Source organism: Megachile rotundata, chromosome 12 (genome assembly GCF_050947335.1).
Source record: "Megachile rotundata isolate GNS110a chromosome 12, iyMegRotu1, whole genome shotgun sequence".
NCBI classification, from domain to species: Eukaryota; Metazoa; Arthropoda; class Insecta; order Hymenoptera; family Megachilidae; genus Megachile; species Megachile rotundata.
The window spans coordinates 2,230,988-2,252,799 of NC_134994.1; the positions used below are offsets into that span (position 1 = coordinate 2,230,988).

The 21,812-nt window shown below is 41.8% G+C and overlaps 1 protein-coding gene across 11 annotated transcripts in view; it reads right to left on the reverse strand.

Moving 5' to 3' along the window:
- Sk2 (Sphingosine kinase 2) overlaps positions 1-21,812 on the reverse strand; it is a 295,374-nt gene that overhangs the window by 31,972 nt on the left and 241,590 nt on the right. For 6 of the 11 annotated variants that reach the window (XM_076538006.1, XM_076538001.1, XM_076538000.1 and 3 more), the window contains one exon: positions 18,410-18,505. The exons of 1 other annotated variant lie outside the window; for it this stretch is intronic. In XM_076538006.1, coding sequence (XP_076394121.1) covers positions 18,410-18,505 — 96 coding nt within the window. Of the gene's footprint in view, positions 1-701; positions 8,203-18,409; positions 18,506-21,812 lie in introns of those variants that run through there. 4 more of the 11 variants (XR_013040095.1, XR_013040098.1, XR_013040097.1 and 1 more) reach the window with 3 other exon arrangements.

Consider the following 21,812-nt stretch of genomic DNA (forward strand, 5'->3'; position numbering starts at 1 on the left):
TTTTCTTTTTCGCTGTATTTGGTATTTAGAACCAACGTCCCCTTGTTGTCCACGACCCCTAAGAGGGCGTGTTCCTTCGCGGACGAATACCTCGGCGTTGTTTTTTTATTTGTACTTCTCTATCTTTCTATCTTTGTACTCACGCGTACCGTGAGCCCCCGCGCCGCGAAAGCCTCCCTCGCAATTGGCGAGTCGACCCTTTTTCCTCGACCGTTGCCTGTAACGCGTGGGGCCCACTATAGTTTTTTTTTGGTTCCGTCTACGTGGCCCACTTGGAGGCCCGAATAAAAGTTTTCTTTGTTGGATACAAACTCGCGGGTCTTTTACTAATTTTCTTTTTCTGACCCCCTCTGATTCCCGCTCCCGACAGAGTAGCCGGAAGGGCGATTTCCGCGGACGAGTGCATTGGCACTGGCGCCCCGTTAAATAAATCGGCCGTGGGTGTGAGCATCGGTACGTGGAGGGCCGTTTTCCCTAACCGCCCCCACTCTAGGGAACCCCCTTCGGGCTTTTCCCCCACCGATCCGTCACAAATTTCACCACTTTATTGTTTATATTATTGTTTGTGGCACTCACAAACCCCGGAGTGCATTATCGCTTTTTATTATTTGGGAATTCAGGACTGGTGAGGGTTCCTTCAATGAGCTGAACTCGATTGTTCTTAACTAAATTTAATTTTAACACTTAATATAACCACGCACACACAAAACTGGACGACTCACGCACGGAAAAACGAAGAGTTGAAAAGTTCGTTAGGTATAACTGGGGAGTGACTAATATCACTGTCGGTGGGTAATCGCGAGGTGTTGTACTCGGGGTTTCGTTGTCTTCTAACCGGCGAGAGCTAGACGATCACCTGAATTCGGAAACGCGCCGTGACGTCACGAACCAATCAGCTGTCGCTAATCCGGCGCACCCTGCGATCGGAGCAATAACCGGATTAACGACAATGCTAACGGTAACGCGACGGACGAAAAACATTGCCGTTGGATTTAAAGACAGCAGGGATGCGGGGAGACGAAATGGTTTGTTTTCGTCTTGAGGTGAATTCAGGGCCGCCTGCGCTCGCCGGTTACAATACGAAACATGCCGCCCGCGTTGAATCACGGAGGGATTCAAAAAAAAATTAAAACAAGAAACAAAACGATATGGATTAACGCGTAATTGAACATTCATACTGGCATACAGCGCTCAGGCATACAGCTCACACACTTACAGGCTAATTTCACAATTTTCGGTACAATAGGTTAATTTCTTTACAAAATTAATCGAAGATCGGTGACACTCACAGACCTCGGAGTGCAAATCGAGGGTTGGTACCGGACCACGTGAGTCCGCCACATCGGGAGAGAGATGACTTGTGCTCGCAATCGGATAATAACGCGCGGTTCATGCGTCGGTAAATATACGATAGAGACAACCACACTTATTCTTGTTTATTTTGATCGTCGTGTTTCGCGCTGCGCTCGTCGCGAGGTTCGCTGTTTGTGCTATGTGAAAGAGGTAATTGTTTCACGGTACATATTAAAAATCGAGTTTCGTACAGTATATTTAAAACCTTTAGATTTATGACTTTGTTTTCACGAAGGCAGCTAGCAACTTGTACCCGGGATTAACATTTGGCCTGCACGTTGCTAGCGCGTTCATGGCATGCAAGTCAACAGCTAATTGCCAATGCCATAAACGTGAATTTCCTGAGGGTCCGAGGACAGGGCCTAAGGAGACATAAAACAGGTCCCCTTGTTGACAACCCAACGGAAATTCTGTCTTACGTCCGTTTTCTCTTCACACCCCCACAAGGCCCACCGTACTCCGCACGGACCGCGCTAAGAGCGCACGGGGTAGGGTGGTGTCCTTTTTTAAGCAATCCTATTGGCAAACTCTAAATCCAATCAAAACAGTTTTCCCATTTCTCTATTTTTCTTTTAGTTTTCCTTCTCCGAAACAAGTACTGTAAGAGCAGTCTCAGAAAAATTACCGAACGATAAAGACCTTGCTTCAAAAAATCTTCTACGTACGGAAACGTTGTAATTTCCCATAGCAAGCCAGTTTAACATTCGTTCATAAGACGGAACATAGTCATCGTAGGAAAACTTCATATTCTTTCAAACACAAACACTTTACACTTGTAATAATAACTCTGAAATTGGTTAAGTTTTCGTATTCCATAAAATTAAATAGTTTATTTGATGTTACTTAAAATCAATTTGAGTTCTTTACTATCTACTCAACACCCAATATTATCCTTACCTCGATAAAACGACGTAAGGGTGTACGCGACCACATTGCTGTAATATTCAGGCAGGGATTTACAACCCCTGTCGACTTCGATTCAATAAATCGGTTAGTCACAGTGTGCCGCGTATTTCGCAAAAAACAGTAATTTACACAATTGTGTAATCGGTCGAATGAGAGTGGTTGACTCCGTTCGTATTCGCGCGGCTCGGACTAATCCTTCACCGTCAGGAAAACATTCAATTACTCGACCGAGATGCCATTTAGCAGGAGGAAGCGATGCTTCTTTTACAAGTACAAGATCGTTCGGTCGGAGGTTTGGACGACGTTCACGCCACTTTGCTCGTTGTTGGACGGTATGGAGGTAATCTTGGGACCACAGTCGCCAAAATTGTTCATACTTTTGTCGCATGAGGGTCCATCGGTTTAGTCGATTTTCGGGTTTATCGAATACAGAAGGCATAGGAATGCTCTTTAACGCTGTGCCTATTAAAAAATGCCCTGGCGTGAGGGCATCAAAGGAATCAAGGTCGTCCTTGAGAGGGGCCAGACGTGAGTTTAAACACGCTTCTATGTTACATAATAAAGCACTGAATTCCTCCACCGTTGGGGTGGAGGCGCCCAGCACCCTTCTAAGGTGATGCTTCACGCTTTTGACCCCAGCCTCCCACAAGCCACCGAAATGCGGAGCAGCCGGAGGAAGGAACTTCCAATCAATTGAATCTTTTAGTAGTCGGTTTTGAAAAGAATCGCTGGTCATAACGGTTTTAAACGCTTCTCGCAATTCACGCTCCGCCCCGTGAAACGTGGTACCGTTGTCCGAATACAGGGATTCTGGAATTCCGCGACGAGCACAAAATCGTTCAAGTGCGGCGATGAAGGCGTTCGCGGAGTAGTCGTGGACTAATTCAAGATGAATTGCGCGGGTCGCGAAGCACACGAAGACGGCAATATATGCCTTGATCGTCGTACGGCCACGACCGGACACTGGTCGAACTCGAATGGGACCGGCATAATCAACACCACAGTGCGTAAATGGACGTGATATGCGGATTCGGGATTTTGGAAGGTTGGCCATGAACTGAGTTTCGGAGATAGCTCGCTCACGGACACACCGGACACAACGATGTATGCAATTTCGAACTAGGTTTCTGGCGCCGAGCACCCAATACTTTTCCCGTAACACGCGAAGCATTAACTAGACTCCGCCATGCAAAGTGTCAAGATGAATTTGGGAAATAATTAGTTTCGCAATATCACATTGCGGGAGTACTATTGGATGCCGAACAGAGAAGGGAAGGTCAGAAAGTCGCAGGCGTCCTCCTAGTCTGATAAGACCGGACTCATCTAGAAACGGGTCAAGCTTGCGAAGAGGTGAATTTGCGGGCAGAGGATGGCCTCCTTTCAATGACCGGTATTCGAGGGCGAATGCATTGCGCTGCGCGGAGCGCACCCAAAAGAACTGTGCGCCAACGACCTCATCTCGCGACAAACAAATTTCTGTGTCTGCCACGTCAGGGTATCGGCATCGCGTTACAAAGCGTCGTACATACGCGGTAATACGCAGAAGGCGCGGCCACGAGGAAATGCGGGTGCACAAGTCCCATTGCACTTGCACATGATGCACGATAACGGATTTTATTTCGGGATCAGGGCCCTCGCACACGTTGGGAAGATGAGTTTGGCTTGGCCACGCGGTAGGTTCAGCCGTGAGCCAGGAGGGACCGTGCCACCACAATTTAAAGGTCGCGATTTTAGAGGGAAATAATCCCCGGGTCGCACAATCTGCGGGATTGTCCTCGGACGAAAGGTGTCGCCAGTTTGCGGCGGGTATTTCGGTTTGAATGGCAGCGATCCGATTCGCGACAAAAACTCGTAGCGTGGAGGGAGGTTTTTGAAGCCAGCTCAGGACTATGGTGGAGTCGCTCCAACAATGAAGGGACGCGACCTCGAACAGGAGTGATCGAAGGGCACATTTCAAGCACCGTACCAGCAATACTGCCGCGCACAGCTCGAGTCGGGGAATGGTGAGAGTTTTCACGGGAGCCACCTTCGTTTTCGCGAGGAGTAATTGAACACGCGGTCCAGACGGAGTTTTCACAACTAGGTAAACAACCGCAGCATACGCGTGTTCCGACGCGTCGCAAAATCCATGAAGATGGACACTTTGCGTGTCGCTTCCGTAACCTGACCATCGAGGGATGGATAAGGAGTTGAGCGCGGTCAATTCGTCGTAGAAGGTGGCCCACCGTGACGCGATCTCGTCTGGAAGGACTTCGTCCCATCCTCGTTTGAGCTTCCACTACTCTTGGATGAGGATTTTGGGAATCAGAATGACTGGTGCGAGCCAGCCAAGAGGATCAAATAGGTGAGCGGCAATGGACAAAATTCGTCGCTTCGTCGGGGTTTCCCAGCGGGGAAGTGCAACAGAAATTTGGAATTCGTCGCGTGCAGGATTCCAACTTAATCCGAGGATCTTGACCTTGGACTCTAGGTGAAAAAGACGCTCCAGCGCGAATCCATGGTTCGATGGTTCTATTTCTTTCAGGATTTCAGGGTCATTGCTAGCCCATTTTCGAAGAACGAATCCACCTCGCGCAAGACAATTTACGGTTTCTCGCCGTTTTGCGATCGCGGCAGGGATAGTATCTGCGCCTGACATTATGTCATCGACGTATCGCTCGTTGCCTAATACTGGGATCGCGAGTGGGAAATCGGGGCCCTCATCCTCCGTTAGCTGCTGGATGACCCGTTGGGCTTGGTAAGGAGCAGAGGTCGTCCCATAGGTGACAGTGCAGAGTTGATACGATTTTACCGGTTCAGAAGGATTGAACCGCCACAAAATTAACTGGTATCGTTAATCGTCGGGATGTACAAGAATCTTCCGATACATCTGTGCGATATCCGCAGTAAAAACGACTTTCCACTGTCGCCAACGGAGAACGAGGGAAACGAGATCTGTCTGTAATTTGGGGCCTGCTAGAAGATGGTCGTTTACTGATTTTCCGTTTAAGGTTCGCGCTGAAGCGTTGAAAACTACCCGAAGCTTAGTCGTGACGCTATCCTCCCTGGTCACGGCGTGGTGTGGTAGAAACGCGTTCTGTCGCTGGAGGAGGGATGGATCGGCGGGACGCATATGACCGGATTGGAGATAATCGTCCATAAACGCGGTATATTGTTCGCGCAACTCGTTCGATTTGAGGAATCTTTTCTCAATCCGATTAAAAGACGCTAATGCGACGGAATAGGATTCCCCGATGTTAATAGGAGGGCCTTCGCGAAAAGGAAGACGAACGATATAACGCCCGGTGGAGGTGCGAGAATGAGTCGCCACAAAATGGGCTTCACATTGCTCCTCTTCCAACGACAGAACGGAACCGCAGGCGGGAAGGTCCTCCACCTCCCAGAAACGCTGAAGGGTCTCATTGAGGTCGGAGAGATTCGCGTGGTGGACTCGGATGGGCAGTCGCGAGCGGTGAAGAGTTGGAAGTGATCCGGAAAGAATCCATCCGAAGATCAATCGCTGGGCGAGTAAGGTTCCAGTGGAATTTTTTCGAATTCCGTCCAGCATAATTGCAGCGTAGAGGTCTGCACCAATGAGCAGGTCAATGGGTGTGGAAGAGCAGGGGTCAGGATCTGCGAGCGGTAGATCTTGACAGAACGTCAGCGCTTCAGGAAGGCAGGTTCGGTCGGGAATGTAGGAAGTGATTCGCGGTAAGACCAGCGCGCGAGCTGGTACGATGGGAGAGGGGGTATCAGTGGCGCGAAGACAACAATGAATCATGGTGTTGATTTCGGTAGAGAGCTCGCCTCCTATACCCGCGACACGAGCGGAAGCTTTTTCTCGTTTGAGCCTAAGGGTTTGCACGAGAGACCCGGAAATGAAGGTTGCATCGGAACCTTGATCAAGAAGGGCACGCACTGTGGTGGTTCGTCCTTGAGTGGATTTCACCGTCACCCACGCGGTTGCAAATAAAATCGGATGGTGTTGACGTTCAGCATGCGCGGATAAAGTCGTGATCGTGTTTGGAATTGGCGGAGTACTTGACCGTTCAGGCGCGGACGGAGTGCAGTCAGAGCGCGTTTGGTTGTTGGAAGAATTTTTTGTCGCGGAGGTAGATATTAAATTTTCAGGATGGAGCAACGTATGGTGTCGATTTTTACAAATATTGCACGAGAAGGTGCTAGGGCAATCAACCGCACGATGACCACGACTTAGACAATTGCAGCATCGAGCCTGTCGACGCACCCACGCATCGCGATCTGCAGGTTTCATGGATCGAAATTTATTACACTGCACCAGACGGTGTGACTCCGGGCACAACGGGCAATTTCCGCGAGAAATAACGGTATTATGGGTTCGAACGGTATTTCGTATCTCCGACTTTCGCGGCTTATTCGAACTGGACGTATCACTCCGCACGGTTCCGTTTGTTGCAACCGGGAGGGGGACGGTGGCTTCCAACGCGCGTACATGCGAGTTAATCATCGCGGTTAGTTGACTCAATAATGGGAAAGTCATCTCCTCACCGATGTGGAGTTCCCATTGGGAACGGGTCTTGGGGTCCAATTTTTGAACGAGGCAGTGTACGACAATGTTATTCCAGGCGTCTACTGGTTGATCAAGCTTCCGGAGAGCGTTAAGCGCCTCCGTATAGCCAGCGCGGAGTCTTGTCAACCCGGTGTAGCGATCTGATCCCACGGCAGGAATCGCAAAAAATTGATTTAAGTGAGCGGTAACAATTGCGCGGTGTCTGTCGTATCGCGCAAACAGTAGACCCCAGGCAATGTCGAAATTTGCATCGGAAAGACTGATATGTGCAACCAACCTCGCGGCGTCCTTTCGGAGCGTCGACAATAGATAGTGGAGTTTTTGTACTCCGGTAAGACTCGAATTATTGATTATGAGTGAAGTAAACAAATCGCGGAACGCGATCCACTCGGTGATCACGCCCGAGAACGTCGGGAGGTCAATTGCAGCCAGTTTTATGGGGGTTTGACTCACGGGGCCTGGAGCGGGCGACGTCGGAGTGGAGGTGGGTGGCAGCGCCGCCTCGAAGGTGGCCAGCTTGTCATGCAGGTAGTCGTATGCAGCGAAGTAGGAGGATTCCACCTCCTCAAAGTAGTCCCCTTGGAAGAACGGGAGCTCCTCCCGCTCGATGGTGGTGGCGGCGACTTCAATCCTTGAACACGCCGTTTGGCACTGGGTCCAGTAGGTGTCCAGGAGTTTGAGTCGTCCCTTCAGGGTCGCCTTAGTCCGGTGAGCTTCGCCAAGCTTCTCCAAATTCCGGACGAAATTGCCGATCAGCTTCGCCGTGCGGTCAAAGGTTGCCATCTCCACCTTCAGGTTGATCCGTTCTTCTCCAGTTTTCGCCATCTTTGAATTTTTCAAATTCGGTTCGGTTCTGGAAATTGGTTGGTTGCAGCGCGAGGGAGCGCTTCGATCGTTTGGTCGTTGGGTTTAAATAATTTCAACGACCCTTGACGAACCGTTGGGATGGTCGTGTGGGTGAATCTTAGTTCTGGGATGATTTTCCTCAATTTGGTGTCGATAGGTGCAGGTTCCACGGTGATGCACTCGTGAAAATCCGGCTCGAAGCACCACTTTATTGGGACTTTTTGAGAAATTGGTGAAAAAGTGGACTACCATCCCGTACCAGCACCTACACGAGAAACGGCAAACCGTTGGAACGTTAACCGTTTGAACGCAACCGATGACGACCGGAGCGCCCTCACAAGAACCACACCCAACCATCCGTTAACGGCCATCATTCAAATTGAGGACAATGGCTAAATCCCAGGAGGATAAAATCAACCTGAAGGTCGAGATGGTCAGCTTCGAAAGAACAGCGAGGTTGATCCGAAATTTCATTATCAACCTAGAGAAAGTGGGAGAAGCGCACCGCACGAAGGCGACCTTGAAGGGACGACTCAAGCTGCTGGACACGTACTGAACCCAATGCCAGACTGCCTGCTCCAGAATTGAAGTCGTCGCCACCACCATCGAACGGGAGGAGCTTCCGTTTTTCCAACAAAACCACTTCGACGAGGTTGAAGAGGCCTATTTCACCGCCTACGACTACCTCCACGACAAGCTGGCCATCTTCGAGGAAACTCTCCCCCCGACGTCAACACCGACCACGCCAACATCGACACCCGTGAGTCCAACCCCTATAAAATTAGCGCCGATCGACCTTCCGACGTTCTCGGGCGTGATTACCGATTGGATCGCGTTTCGCGATCTCTTCACCTCTTTAATAATTAATAATGCAACCTTAACTGGAGTGCAACGACTGCACTATTTAATGACCACGCTCCGAGGAAACGCCGCAAGGTTGGTCGTCTTCGTTCCCCTCTCCGACGCGAATTTCGATGTTGCCTGGAGTCTGCTGGTTGTTCGATACAATCGACATCGAGCAATCGTCACCGCGCATTTAAACCAATTTTTTGCTATTCCCGTAGTAGGATCGGATCGTTACTCCGGTTTAAATCAACTCCGCGCAGGTTATACGGAGGCGCTTAACGCCCTACGAAAGCTTGACCAACCAGTAGACTCCTGGAACAACATTGTGGTTCATTGTATCGTCCAAAAATTGGACCCGAAAACGCGTGCGCAATGGGAACTCCACATTGGGGAGGAGACAACTTTTCCGCCGTTAAGCAAATTAACCGCGATGATCGACACCCAAGTTCGTGCGTTAGAAGCCGCTGCTACAACCCCGATTGCGTCTAGTGGAGCGTCGCGGAAGGAAACGGTTCCTTCAAAACCTGTACGAAAATCGGAATTACGAAACACCTACCGAACACATAATAGTGTAACCAGTAGCGGAAACTGTCCGCTTTGTCCCGACTCGCACCGATTAAACCAGTGTCCGAAATTCCGCGCGATGAAAGTTGCAGATCGCGAAACGTGGATACGCCGTCAAGCGCGGTGTCACAATTGTTTAAGTCGTGGTCATCGAGCGTCCGACTGCCCTAGTTCATTTTCTTGTATGGTTTGTCAGAAACGCCACCATTCATTATTACACCCGGAAGCGCAAAGAACCGCCAACGCGGGCGGCGAAAATAGGGGTCAATCCGCACATTCGCGTTCGGACTTGACGAAAACCTCGAGCGATTAGGCGAAAACTTCGTCGACACAAGAGAATATTACCACCCTCTCCGCTCACGCCGAAATTCCGCGTAAAACCCGATGTGTTCTGCTTGCGACTGCGTGGGTGACCGTCGAGTCTATATCGGGACGAACCGCGACCGTTCGTGCACTCCTCGATCAAGGGTCCGATGCAACGTTCATTTCGGAATCCTTAGTACTAACCCTTCGGTTTAACCGAGAAGCGACTTCGGCTCGTATCGCTGGCATTGGCGGCAAACCTGCAGACGAAATTAATTCTATCGTAAAATTCCGATTACGACCATCCGATAAATCCGCGTCCATGTTGTTCGCTCACGCTCTCGTGTTACCGCGAATTACCTCGTATGTTCCTGACCGAATCCCCCTCCCTGAAACACTTTCCTTTTGCGCGGATCTTTCCCTTGCGGATCCAGATCCATTCTCCTCCGCACCGATTGACTTGCTGATTGGAGCAGATCTGTATGCTTCAATTATGCTAGACGGAATCCGTAAAAATCCTACCGGGACCATGTTAGCCCAACGCTCCATTTTCGGTTGGATCCTTTCCGGATCGATTCACTTAAAAAATCCGCGACCACCGATTCACGTTCACCACTCAAGTCTGTCCGAGTTGAACGATACCTTAAAGCGTTTCTGGGAGGTGGAGGACCTTCCCGTTTCCGGTTCCACTCTGTCGCTGGAGAAGGAACAATGTGAGGCCCACTTTGCAGCGACTTATTCCCGAACGCCCACTGGACGATATGTGGTGCGTCTTCCCTTTCGAGTAGGCCCCCCAATTGATATTGGCGAATCTCGCTCAATCGCGTTGTCATCTCTTCATCGACTTGAAAAAAGACTTTCCAAATCGGACGATCTACGAGCCCAATATACTGCCTTCATGGAGGATTATCTCCAGTCAGGTCATATGCGTGTCGTTGATCCGTCCCTCCTCCTCCGACAGACTGTATACCTTCTGCACCATGGCGTGACTCGAGTGGACAGTCTCACCACCAAACTCCGCGTTGTGTTCAACGCCTCGGCCCATACGCAGAATGGGAAATCATTAAATGATTATCTCCTCCCAGGTCCCAAACTTCAATCGGAGCTTGTGTCTCTTATTCTCCGCTGGTGCCAATGGAAATACGTTTTTTCTGCCGACATTGCACAAATGTATCGGCAAATCCTAATACATCTCGAAGATCAGTCATACCAGCTGATATTGTGGCGATTTGCTCCATCTGAGCCCGTGCAACCTATCAGCTTCGCACGGTCACTTATGGGACAACTTCAGCCCCATATCAAGCGCAAAGGGTGATCTACCAGCTAGCGAAGGATGAAGGCTCCAATTTCCCCCTCGCGGTTCCAGTCTTACGAAATGACCGTTACGTGGACGATATAATGTCGGGCGCAGATACGATCCAGGACGCTCTAGCAAAAAAGACTCAAACCGCGGACTGTCTAGCGCGGGGCGGATTTCTTCTCCGAAAATGGGCCAGCAATGACCCTGAAATCCTCACTGGAGTCGATCCTGCCAATCACGGATTTGCACTCGAACGTCCATTTGACCTTGAATCGAAATTGAAGGTGCTAGGGCTGTGCTGGAATCCCGCACGAGATGAATTTACAATTCACGTTTCTCTTCCGCCATGGGAAACCCCTACCAAACGGCGAATTTTATCCCTCGTTGCTCACCTCTTCGACCCGCTTGGTTGGCTAGCACCGGTCATCCTAATTCCAAAAATTCTTCTACAAGACTTGTGAAAGCTCAAAATAGGTTGGGACGATAATCTTTCCGAAGAGCTTGCGTCACGTTGGCTCACCTTCTATGAACAATTACCAAACCTGAATGACCTCTCGATACCCCGATGGTCAGGGTACGAAAATACCACGCAAAAGATTCATCTTCACGGCTTTTGCGATGCATTGGAACACGCCTATGCGGCAGTGGTGTACCTGGTAGTTGACACTCCGACTGGGCGACGCGTACAATTATTGCTTGCAAAAACGAAGTTCGCACCAGTAAAAACTATTACCATCCCCCGTCTCGAATTGTGTGCTGCAATGTTGTTGATGCGCTGTATCAAGAGCATCCTGCAGTCGCTTCCGTTTGAAGTCACCTCCATTCATTGCTGGAGCGATTCTACCATCGTTTTGTGTTGGTTACAGAAACCTCCCTCCACCTTTAAGATTTTCTGTCGCTAATCGAATCGCCGCGATTCAAACTGAGCTGCCAATAGAGTGTTGGAAGCATCTTCCGTCCGAAGACAACACTGCAGACTGCGCCTCTCGCGGTCTCCTTTCCGTCAAGTTTTCGACCTTCACATTGTGGTGGCAAGGTCCTTCTTGGCTAGTTTTGGATCCTTCGTCATGGCCAAAGCAGGACCACCTCGCGCACTATCGAGAGCCAATTGATCTTGAAACAAAATCGTTAACTACCCATCATACTCAAGTGCAATGGGACGTACCAGAAAATCGACTAACGAGCTGGAAACTCATGCGTCAAAAATATGAGCAGTTTTGGAAATTATGGTCGCAGGATTACCTGCATTCCTTGCAACAACGATCGAAATGGCGCGAGCGCTGTCCGAATCTCCAACCGAACGATTTTGTGCTTATTAAAGAACCGTCAATCCCTCCTGCGAAATGGCATCTCGGTCGCGTAATCCAATGTTTTTCCGATTCCGAAGGTCTCGTGCGATCGGTGCGAACACGAACCGCCGCGACTACGCTTATTCGACCAATTACTCAATTGTGTAAGCTACCCGTAGGAAACAGTTCTGACGATAATTCTGCTGAGTCATATAAACAGCAGGAATCGAAAACGAAAATCGAAAAAACGTGATCGCTTTCTCCGGGTTCGATCAAAATTTTGTTAAAATTGCGAGTCCGAATACTGTAGCATGCGATAAAAGTCTCCTTTCCCAATGTGGCGGGCAGCGGCGCCTCCCCTTTTTTCCCCGATAATGCACTCCGGGGTTTGTGAGTGCCACCAACCTGCGTCATATAAATGTAAATACCTATTGTACAACCGTCGATCAGCTGAGAGCCCCGTTAGTTCTTAGAACTACCGATACCGCGATTATTTCCTCTCATCGCTCTTCCCTTGTCTAATCGAAGCTCTCTAATGTTTATATTTTCGACTTCGAACCATGAGCTAGCTGAACAAACGCAATATAGCGGCGAGCGATGATGTGATGCGGTATGAGTGTGTCGCGTCGCGTTGATCCTAATCGTAATTTTTTTTGAATCCCTCCGTGATTCAACGCGGGCGGTATGTTCCGTATCTAGGCAAGTAGGAGAGGGCGATCCCTGAATTCAAATCCCAACCGTGAAGTTTTCTGTCTCTCGTCCTCCTGGACGCACCGGAAGATCTCTTTCGGTGCGTTCTCGAAGGATCGAGAGACACCGAGAACCCCCCCGTTACCGGTATGAAATTTATTGGTTCCCGTCGTCGTCATGTCTAATAAGCAACAGCGGATTGGGCCGTGATGACGACAATTACCGTGGATTCCCGAATTTAAGTGATCGCCCGACCCTCGCGAGAGAGAGTACCAAGCCAACCGGAGTCAATAGAAGACGTTATAATCCCGAGCAGTAAACAGGCGGTGCGCGAAACCGAACATTACCAATTTCGATCGTACTTTTCTAATTATTTCTTCGTCGTGTCATCGTGTGCGTGTAGTGTGTGCAATTTCGTTTTGTGGTTTTTCTTGTGTTAAATAAACTATGTAAAATTTATTTGACCGGGTTATTGAAAACCCCCCCGAGTTCCCGAGTCCGCTTCACCGATTACCGAACATTTACCGAACAATATGATTGATATTAAGAACCACCCTTTACTGGTTGTTCTACGATAGTCAATTCAATGAGTGCAGAGTCTCACTTGAATAGGTTTATGATTTTGTTTGGAGTTCACTGGGCATTGGATATTTTATGTTACTCCACGCGAAACTTCTTGACTTTCGGTCCGACCCGCACAAGATTCAACGGTCGACTGTCTTTTTGATATACATATATTCTTTATGTATGTTTAACGTCTATAATATGTAAGAGCGAGCGGATAATGGTCGGAATTGGTTTAGAGTCACCATGAATTAAGGAGTCCGTCAGAGTGTTTCGGGACCAGATATGAAGGAGACTCACAAGGGACATCACCAAGATGTTACACGCGGATTTTAATGAAATTTACACATGTGGTAGCTTTGCAAAAATCATTTGACACGTATTTTTTTATATCTGCGGACATGCATGTTGAGGGGGTGAAAATAGCCCTCAAAGTTCGGGGTTGAAAACACATTTTCTTTATTATTTCGGAAACTAGAGGGTGTAGGAAGGTGAATTTTTTTACATTGTGTAGTTTTTAGTCAGGAATTTAGTTAGTGACAAAAATTTCGGGAGAAATTATTTATTTAAATAATATATTAAAAAAGTGGACTTTTTTTCAATTTTTCACCCTAAATGCAGTTCGAATTTTTTGCAGATTTGTATACTACAAATATTTGACTTTTAATAATTTGAACGGAAATGTTCCTCGTTTAAATGATTCGGTATCTCTGAAAAGAACTGGAGATTTGAGCAGTGCACTGTTGTTCTTTCTTGGTTCTTTTTACGTTGCTAAAGTGGAAGTGGGAAATTTCAGAAATTTTTATTGGTCGACGTAATCCAAAAATAGTAAGTAAGTAAGTAAATTATTCCGAAATATACTGTTGCAGGAAAGTGGGTGTATATAAGTATATGTATGGTAATTGTATTACTGTTTCTCTTTTTGAACATTTGTAAAATTTATTTTTTATAAGTATGAATGTTAATCCCATTAATGTTATAAACATTTTAATGAAAATATTTAACTCAAATAAGCAGGAAGCACACATAAATCGAAACAAAGTTAAACTGGCACAAAGCATAACAGATGCAATTAGTAAACTTAATAAATAAACTTATACGTTCGGTTAAAAATTTCATTAGATTAGGCCGATAGAAACATAGGTTTACAATTACCATACATATACTTATATACACCCACTTTCCTGCAACAGTATATTTCGGAATAATTTACTTACTTACTTACTATTTTTGGATTACGTCGACCAATAAAAATTTCTGAAATTTCCCACTTCCACTTTAGCAACGTAAAAAGAACCAAGAAAGAACAACAGTGCACTGCTCAAATCTCCAGTTCTTTTCAGAGATACCGAATCATTTAAACGAGGAACATTTCCGTTCAAATTATTAAAAGTCAAATATTTGTAGTATACAAATCTGCAAAAAATTCGAACTGCATTTAGGGTGAAAAATTGAAAAAAAAGTCCACTTTTTTAATATATTATTTAAATAAATAATTTCTCCCGAAATTTTTGTCACTAACTAAATTCCTGACTAAAAACTACACAATGTAAAAAAATTCACCTTCCTACACCCTCTAGTTTCCGAAATAATAAAGAAAATGTGTTTTCAACCCCGAACTTTGAGGGCTATTTTCACCCCCTCAACATGCATGTCCGCAGATATAAAAAAATACGTGTCAAATGATTTTTGCAAAGCTACCACATGTGTAAATTTCGTTAAAATCCGCGTGTAACACCTTGGTGATGTCCATTGTCAGTTGATTTCCAGGCCCGCAATACCGGCGAGTTTGTTTTTTTCCGAAAATGCAAAGTGGGGATGCATTCCCAATAAAACCTTCGGGGAAAGCCTGAGGAAGACGCATTTTGTTGACGACTTTCTAGAAAACGTGAAGAGAGAAATCGAACGTTAATAATTTTTGTTAAACTGTTATGTGTAAAATATGACCATCCTTACAAATATTTACGAGTTAAATCAATTAAATATCCGTGTTTCGGTAACATCAAATTTTACATTTTTCAGATTTTTTTGTAATATGACGCAATGGCATAAAACTCATACGATCATTTTATCATTTATGGATTCCCTAAATACAAAATTAAATAAATTAATTAATTTAAATTAATCCTACAAATAAGATTATACTGAGATTAAAAAATGTTTGTAACCGACTGTAGTTTTAAAATTTTCGCAAGAATTTAATTTGCAGAGCACGAAACGTGTTGGTAAGTTGCAGTAGAGATGAAACAAGTTCTCTGTTGAATATATACATTGCACAATAATGTTAGTTATGTTTATCTGCAATGTTACACTGCCTGCAAACAAAAGCCTTCCGATTTATGCTGACCTACATTTGTTATGGTTGTACATTATGTTCATACAAGGTGTGTCACTTTTTAATCACCAAACTTTACCAACATATTTCATACACAAAAGTAAGAAAAAGTTGTTATATTAATATAGCTTTTTAAATATTTCATTAAAGTCATAACAAAAATACAAAATGTCTTCGAACAGTTTTGTTTTTCAATATTACATACGGTGTGTCACAGTAGTAAAACTTTGTATTTGTTATAACTCTTGTATATTTGTTATAATTCTTGAACAAAATGTTTGAAATTGCGTGTTCATATAACATTCTTCCTTTATTTTTATAAATAGCACATGTTAATCAAGTTTACTGGTAAAAAATTAGTACACTCTGTATATAAGCCATGGAACATAAAACTACATGTAACCATACTCTATCGTTGTAGCTGAACGTGTTTTGCAGTAGGAAATAAGCATAATAGGAATACCGAGGTTAGTGTCATAAGCGCATAAAGGTTTTAATTAGTATGTAAAAATGAATAAGATAACAAATACCGTTAAAATAAAAATAACTTATTTTTTCATATATGAAGACATTTAATTGTTGCTATTACAGTAATAAATGCTAATAGTCTTAGCACAAATATGTACTTCTTAAAAGCAATATTTAAATTATAATGTTAAAATCATTATTAATGATTTAAATTAAGGTAATCGTTTTCTCAAGTGAGTGCGCGAGTTAGTTATAATACAGGGTGTCCCGTAACTAGTGTTACTCCCTGAAAGGGGTAGTAGAGGACGTCATTCTGAACAAGATTTTCCTTTGCAAAAATGGGGTTTGAAGCTTCGTTTTTGAATTATTAAGCAAAACCACGGACCAATCAGAGCGCGAGGATTTCGCGCGCTCAGCTGCTAGGTTCGAAGCTGTCGCTCCCGCTTCTCGGCACGTATAATCTCCACGCTCCGATTGGTCCATGTTTCTGCTTAATAATTCAGAAATGAAGCTTCAAATCTTATTTTTTCAAATAGAAATCTTATTCAAATTACATCACATAAAAATGTATAAAAGTTTTAAAATAATTTTCATTATTGATGATAAACGATGCAATATTTCTAATAAAAATAATTTACATACTCATGTAAGGGAAACCAAGGCGAAGTGAAACACATTTAATTTAACAAAGCATAACAATTACAAAATAAACAAACGTGATTTTGTAACATGTTTATTTAGCTTTTAACTATACTATATAAACACTATGGCACTTTAGGAGTTTGATAAAATATTTTTTCAAAAAATAATTAATAACTGTTTCGTGGAACCCAAACAGAGAACAAAGTAAAAAACAAATAAATGTGAGAACATGGAATATTTTTATTGGATATGAATTTATAAGAAGTACGTATTATTTGTTTGCAAGAAATTAAAAAATGAAAGAATTTACAAAACTTAAAAATATTGAAAATAACACATGACATCGTATACATATAATTGTGGCTTGTTATGTTATTTGTATATTTCTAATAAATAATATTGTATGTATTTCTAGCTATTAAGGGAAATTTTAGTAAAACTTAAACGTTAAACTAAGAAAAGTTGACTTCTTTCTGTCGTAACTACATGAAATTCGCAAGAATTTTACTTTGGACTTTCCACTTAAATCCGAAAATCTACAAACTCGAAAATATTGAATTTTGGAATTTCGGAAAATTATAGTTCTAGATTTTTGGACAACTAAAAATTTGGGCATTTAGATTTTTATAATTTGATAATTTAATAATTTGGTAGCTTGGTAATTTGGAAATCTGGAATTTAGAGATGTGAAAATTTAAAAACTTAACAATTAGAAAAATTGAGCAATTTCCAAGTTTGCGAATTCGCTAAGTTGGAAATTTAGGACTATACACATTTGAGAATTTGAGAAATTAGTAATTTTGAAATACGCAAATTGAGAATTTGAAAAATTGATAATTTAACAATTCAGGAATATATAAATTTACCAATTTGGAAATTCAAATATTTTTAGACCTGATCATTTTTAATCTTTAAACTTATAATTTCTAAAATGTAGAAATTGTAGAATAAAAAAATATACTGATCGAATTGAGTAACCTCCTCCTTTTTCGAAGTCGGTTAAAAAAAATATTTGTGTTAACGCTCGTGATTGAAATAAGTTCTTTCGAGCTTTGGTGAATATTGCACGTGGTGCGCCGACTAAATTTGTGTTTATTACAGTCTGTAACTATTTCCTTATTCGAAGGACCACTCCAAACTTGGAGACTATACAAACTAATGCAAGTTGTTACTATTACGAATGTCAAGAGACGAATGACATTTTTCTTATGAACATGAAAGTGCGTTACATGCGTACAGTTTTTACAGGGTGAGGGTGAGGGAAAAATTCTTAATTTCTAATGGGGTGGAAATGGAAGCTTGTGACGTATGACGAACATGGGGTTTTCCCAAAAAAATGACCATAGCAAGTAATAAAACCAAGCAGTACCTCGACATGAATAGTAACTGGAAATAACGGACTCTACTGTTAAGCTTAAGGTTCTGGCAATTAGATGTAAGGCAATAAACTAAAATAGTCGACACAATGTAATGACTCCTTGGGTGTTATTGCTGCTATAGGTAAAGAAATTAACCGAAGGTCTGACCCTTCGCTATGGAACTAAATTCTAAAATTTAATAGCGGGTCTTACCAATTTGTCTAATTATTAAGTATGAAATTTCATGCACAACAAAGTCTCAGATATGAAATATTTCATAGAATTTTCCAGTTACATAAATGTTACATAAAACTACTTAAAAATATGTAGAAAAGAATGTTTCATTTTCCCCTGGTTTCCCTTATTAAATTTTCTCATACTCTTAATATTACAACAATAATGTATCTAATTTCTTACCTTGAATTTGCGTCCAAGAACTCGATACTTCGGAAATTAAAGCAGGCAGTCTGGACGATGGCCCGTACATAACTTGGTTACTGTTGTTTTCCACATCTTAATCACACAACAATTATTACATTAATTAAATATACTTAAATTATTGCATCAAATAATATCATATATAAATTAATTTTATTAAGTGTTTTATTTCTAAACATGTTAATAGTAAATTAACATCTACTTCGAATTCAATAATTTCGAAAATTCAAAATGATATATATATATATATGTACAATAAAATACATTTTCAAATCTTGGCGTAGAGCAATCTTAAATTCCGCATTTGAATTATTTTAATTTTCAAATTCTCAGATCCAAAAATTTACAAATTGTGAAGTTTTTAAATTTAGGATTTATAAATTTTTAAAATCAGAATTTGCAAATTTAGAAATTTCAAAACATGAAAAGTTCACATTTTTAAATTTAAAAATTTCCAAAATCACAAATTTATAAATCTTCGAGCGTTGTATAGAAGATTCTCTTTCTGTATGTATAATCGGTGTTTTGCATAATGTAACACTTAATGGCATCGAAAATAACTCTAAACTCTAAATTCTAAAGACCGTTTTGACTATATTTTATTAAAAAAAAAAAGAAAATATTAAAAAGGTCAACAGATTTACATTCTTGTATGATTTGATATTATTAGCTCCGTAGAGGACGTTTACAAGTGAATTAAGGTAAGTGGGTAAATAAGAAGATACGGCACACAATAGTCTACAGTGTTAACGAATAACATCTCGCTGAAGATTAAATAATAAAACTATAATTATACCAAGGCATAAAGACAGGAAGTCAAACAAATTTTTATTCAATATCAGATGCAGGAGTGATATAAATTTAAGAAAATAATATAATACTGAAACGAATACTATTTATGTCCGTAGGGATATTTAGATTAAGTAATGAAACTATTCGAACACCTTTTAGTATAACTTTCTTGTAATTGGTACAAATACATGAACAGTCACAAGAATTAATAGTGGGAATAGGGTAGTGTTGGGATTCAATCTTAGTATTTTAAGACCGTATTTTTATTTTGTTTAAAATGTACTTGAAAATGACCGTTACCGTAGCAGCGGTTTACTGTGGGCCAATTTGTACCTTCGAAATTTTTATATATTTTTATACTTTTATTAAGGCCCAACATAATTTATGGTTATTACTGTCCAACCGTTAGGTGACGAGCGACGGTGTAGTCGATTTTCTTTAGGTCAACTTTGACCTGAACTCGAACATTTTGTTAGGGCGGTTCTTACCCCTTCTCGGAACATTTTTTCGACCAATCTAATGGTTAATTTTGACAAGTCGCTCGTCTACCCCCAAATACATGCCAATCCCACTCCATATTTTTAGTTTTGGTGGAAAATACTCATGCTAGACAAGAGAGATTCTCTCGCCAGCTCTTAACGAGTAAACACCCCTAAAAGTCCTGTTAGGATTAGCTTCGGGAAAATAAACTGCAGTGCTGAGGTGAACGGAAAATACTTTAATAATATGAAAATGTCTTTACAAAAATGCGCGGTGCTTCGTTGACGAAGGTATAACTGTAACTGTTAGACAAAGCATCGTGATGCGTGTTCGGACGCGCATAGCGCAGTTCATTTGTTTTGTCCGTTACTTCCAACAAGTCCATTACCACCTCGGGGAATTTTTTCTAAGTACAAAATAAAGTTTATCTTATACCTTCTACAACGGTTGTTGGTTCATATTATCGGAGTAGTAGTCACTGACACAATTCCTAACCAGCTTGCGTATGCATTAAGTTGACGCGCAGCATAACAGGTAGGAAAAATGTGCTTTTACTTTTTGGTTTGCTAATTGCAATTTTCTTAATACAACACTTGCGTAAAATCTAAAAATTCCTGTAGCTGCTAAAATAAAGTTGAGATCATTTACTTAATACAACAATAGAAATGTTTATATCGTTTTAAAAGGTGTTCCAATATTTTCGTTACTCACTTTACTTTTACGATTTACAATAAATACTTTACATCCATTTTTGTTGGGTTACACCCTAACTCTCAAACCAACTTAGATATACTGTACCCCGATTACTGTTGATACAAAAAGTATAATAGTTGAATAGTTGCACCGCGTAATTCCTTATGGAAAGTACGAAAAATGTATATATCAGAGTTTTTTGAATCTCAGCTCATAATCAGTTTTTTATTTACTGTGTTTCTGAGAAAATAGGGTTATTAATTCATTTATAATATTCAAATTTGTGATTAGAATCGTTCCGGTTATTTGTACATGAAATGATGTATTGTTACGTAAAAATATTTTTGTTAGAAATTTTTTTACCAATTTTCCGTTTTCATTCTTGTACAATTTTTTACTTTTGAAATTCATTCCTTTTCGGTATAAATTTAAATACTTACATTACACTAATTAGTAAATATACTAAGCGATTATAATAATTATTGTCCAATACGCATGTATAGCTTTTTAATTTTTATTTTAACTTTTTCCTCCATATAATTGTTATATTGGCAGACTAGAATGTTTTACTATGCAATTAATACATTTACTTGTATTAACGACTCTAATGCTTTTATGTAAATAATGAATACGTATATGGTTTTGTATTACAATTCTGATGTATGTATAATAATTTTAAAAGGCATCTTTGTTCCAAATGTCTTAATACTCACAGCATCAAAAGTTGACCTGTTCACAAAACCTAATCTATATTTCGAATTTATTTCTCTCATCTCTTTCATTAATTATTTGATGAAATTGGTGCAGTATGTACTAAAAATGTATTTGTAAATGTTAATGTTGAAAATGTTATGTAAAGATTAACACAAATTAATAATTGAATAGAAACATATTTAAAATTACGCAGATCCATCGAAAATAGGTATTAAATACCCAAAATGATCAATTTTCTTTTCGAATGGCATTAATAAATACCTACGTGTATTTTTATATTTCATGTTTTGAATGTAAAGAATTTTACTATCAAAAAATGGGCGTAACAAATTTTTATCGGTGGAATTCAATAACCTACGAAGGAATGAGGAAATCCGCTTACAATAAATCTATTTTTGATTTAGTGGCATTGAGAAATATAACATAATATATCTTGTAGTTTTTAATCATAAATATTGTACTTTTAAAAATAAAACTATTTGTTTTTCTAATGGTATAGAAAACAAAATGGTATTAAACGCTTTAAAAATGTGAAAATGTTTTGACGAATCATTCATATGTCGTATAATGAGGATAAAAATAGAAATAAATAATAGAGTTTTGCAGTTGTGCAAGAATTTTGAAATGAAAAGGTAAACACCGGAACAATTAAACTTTTTATAGCGTTAACTTGATAAGGATTTCAGAAATTTTACATGCGTTT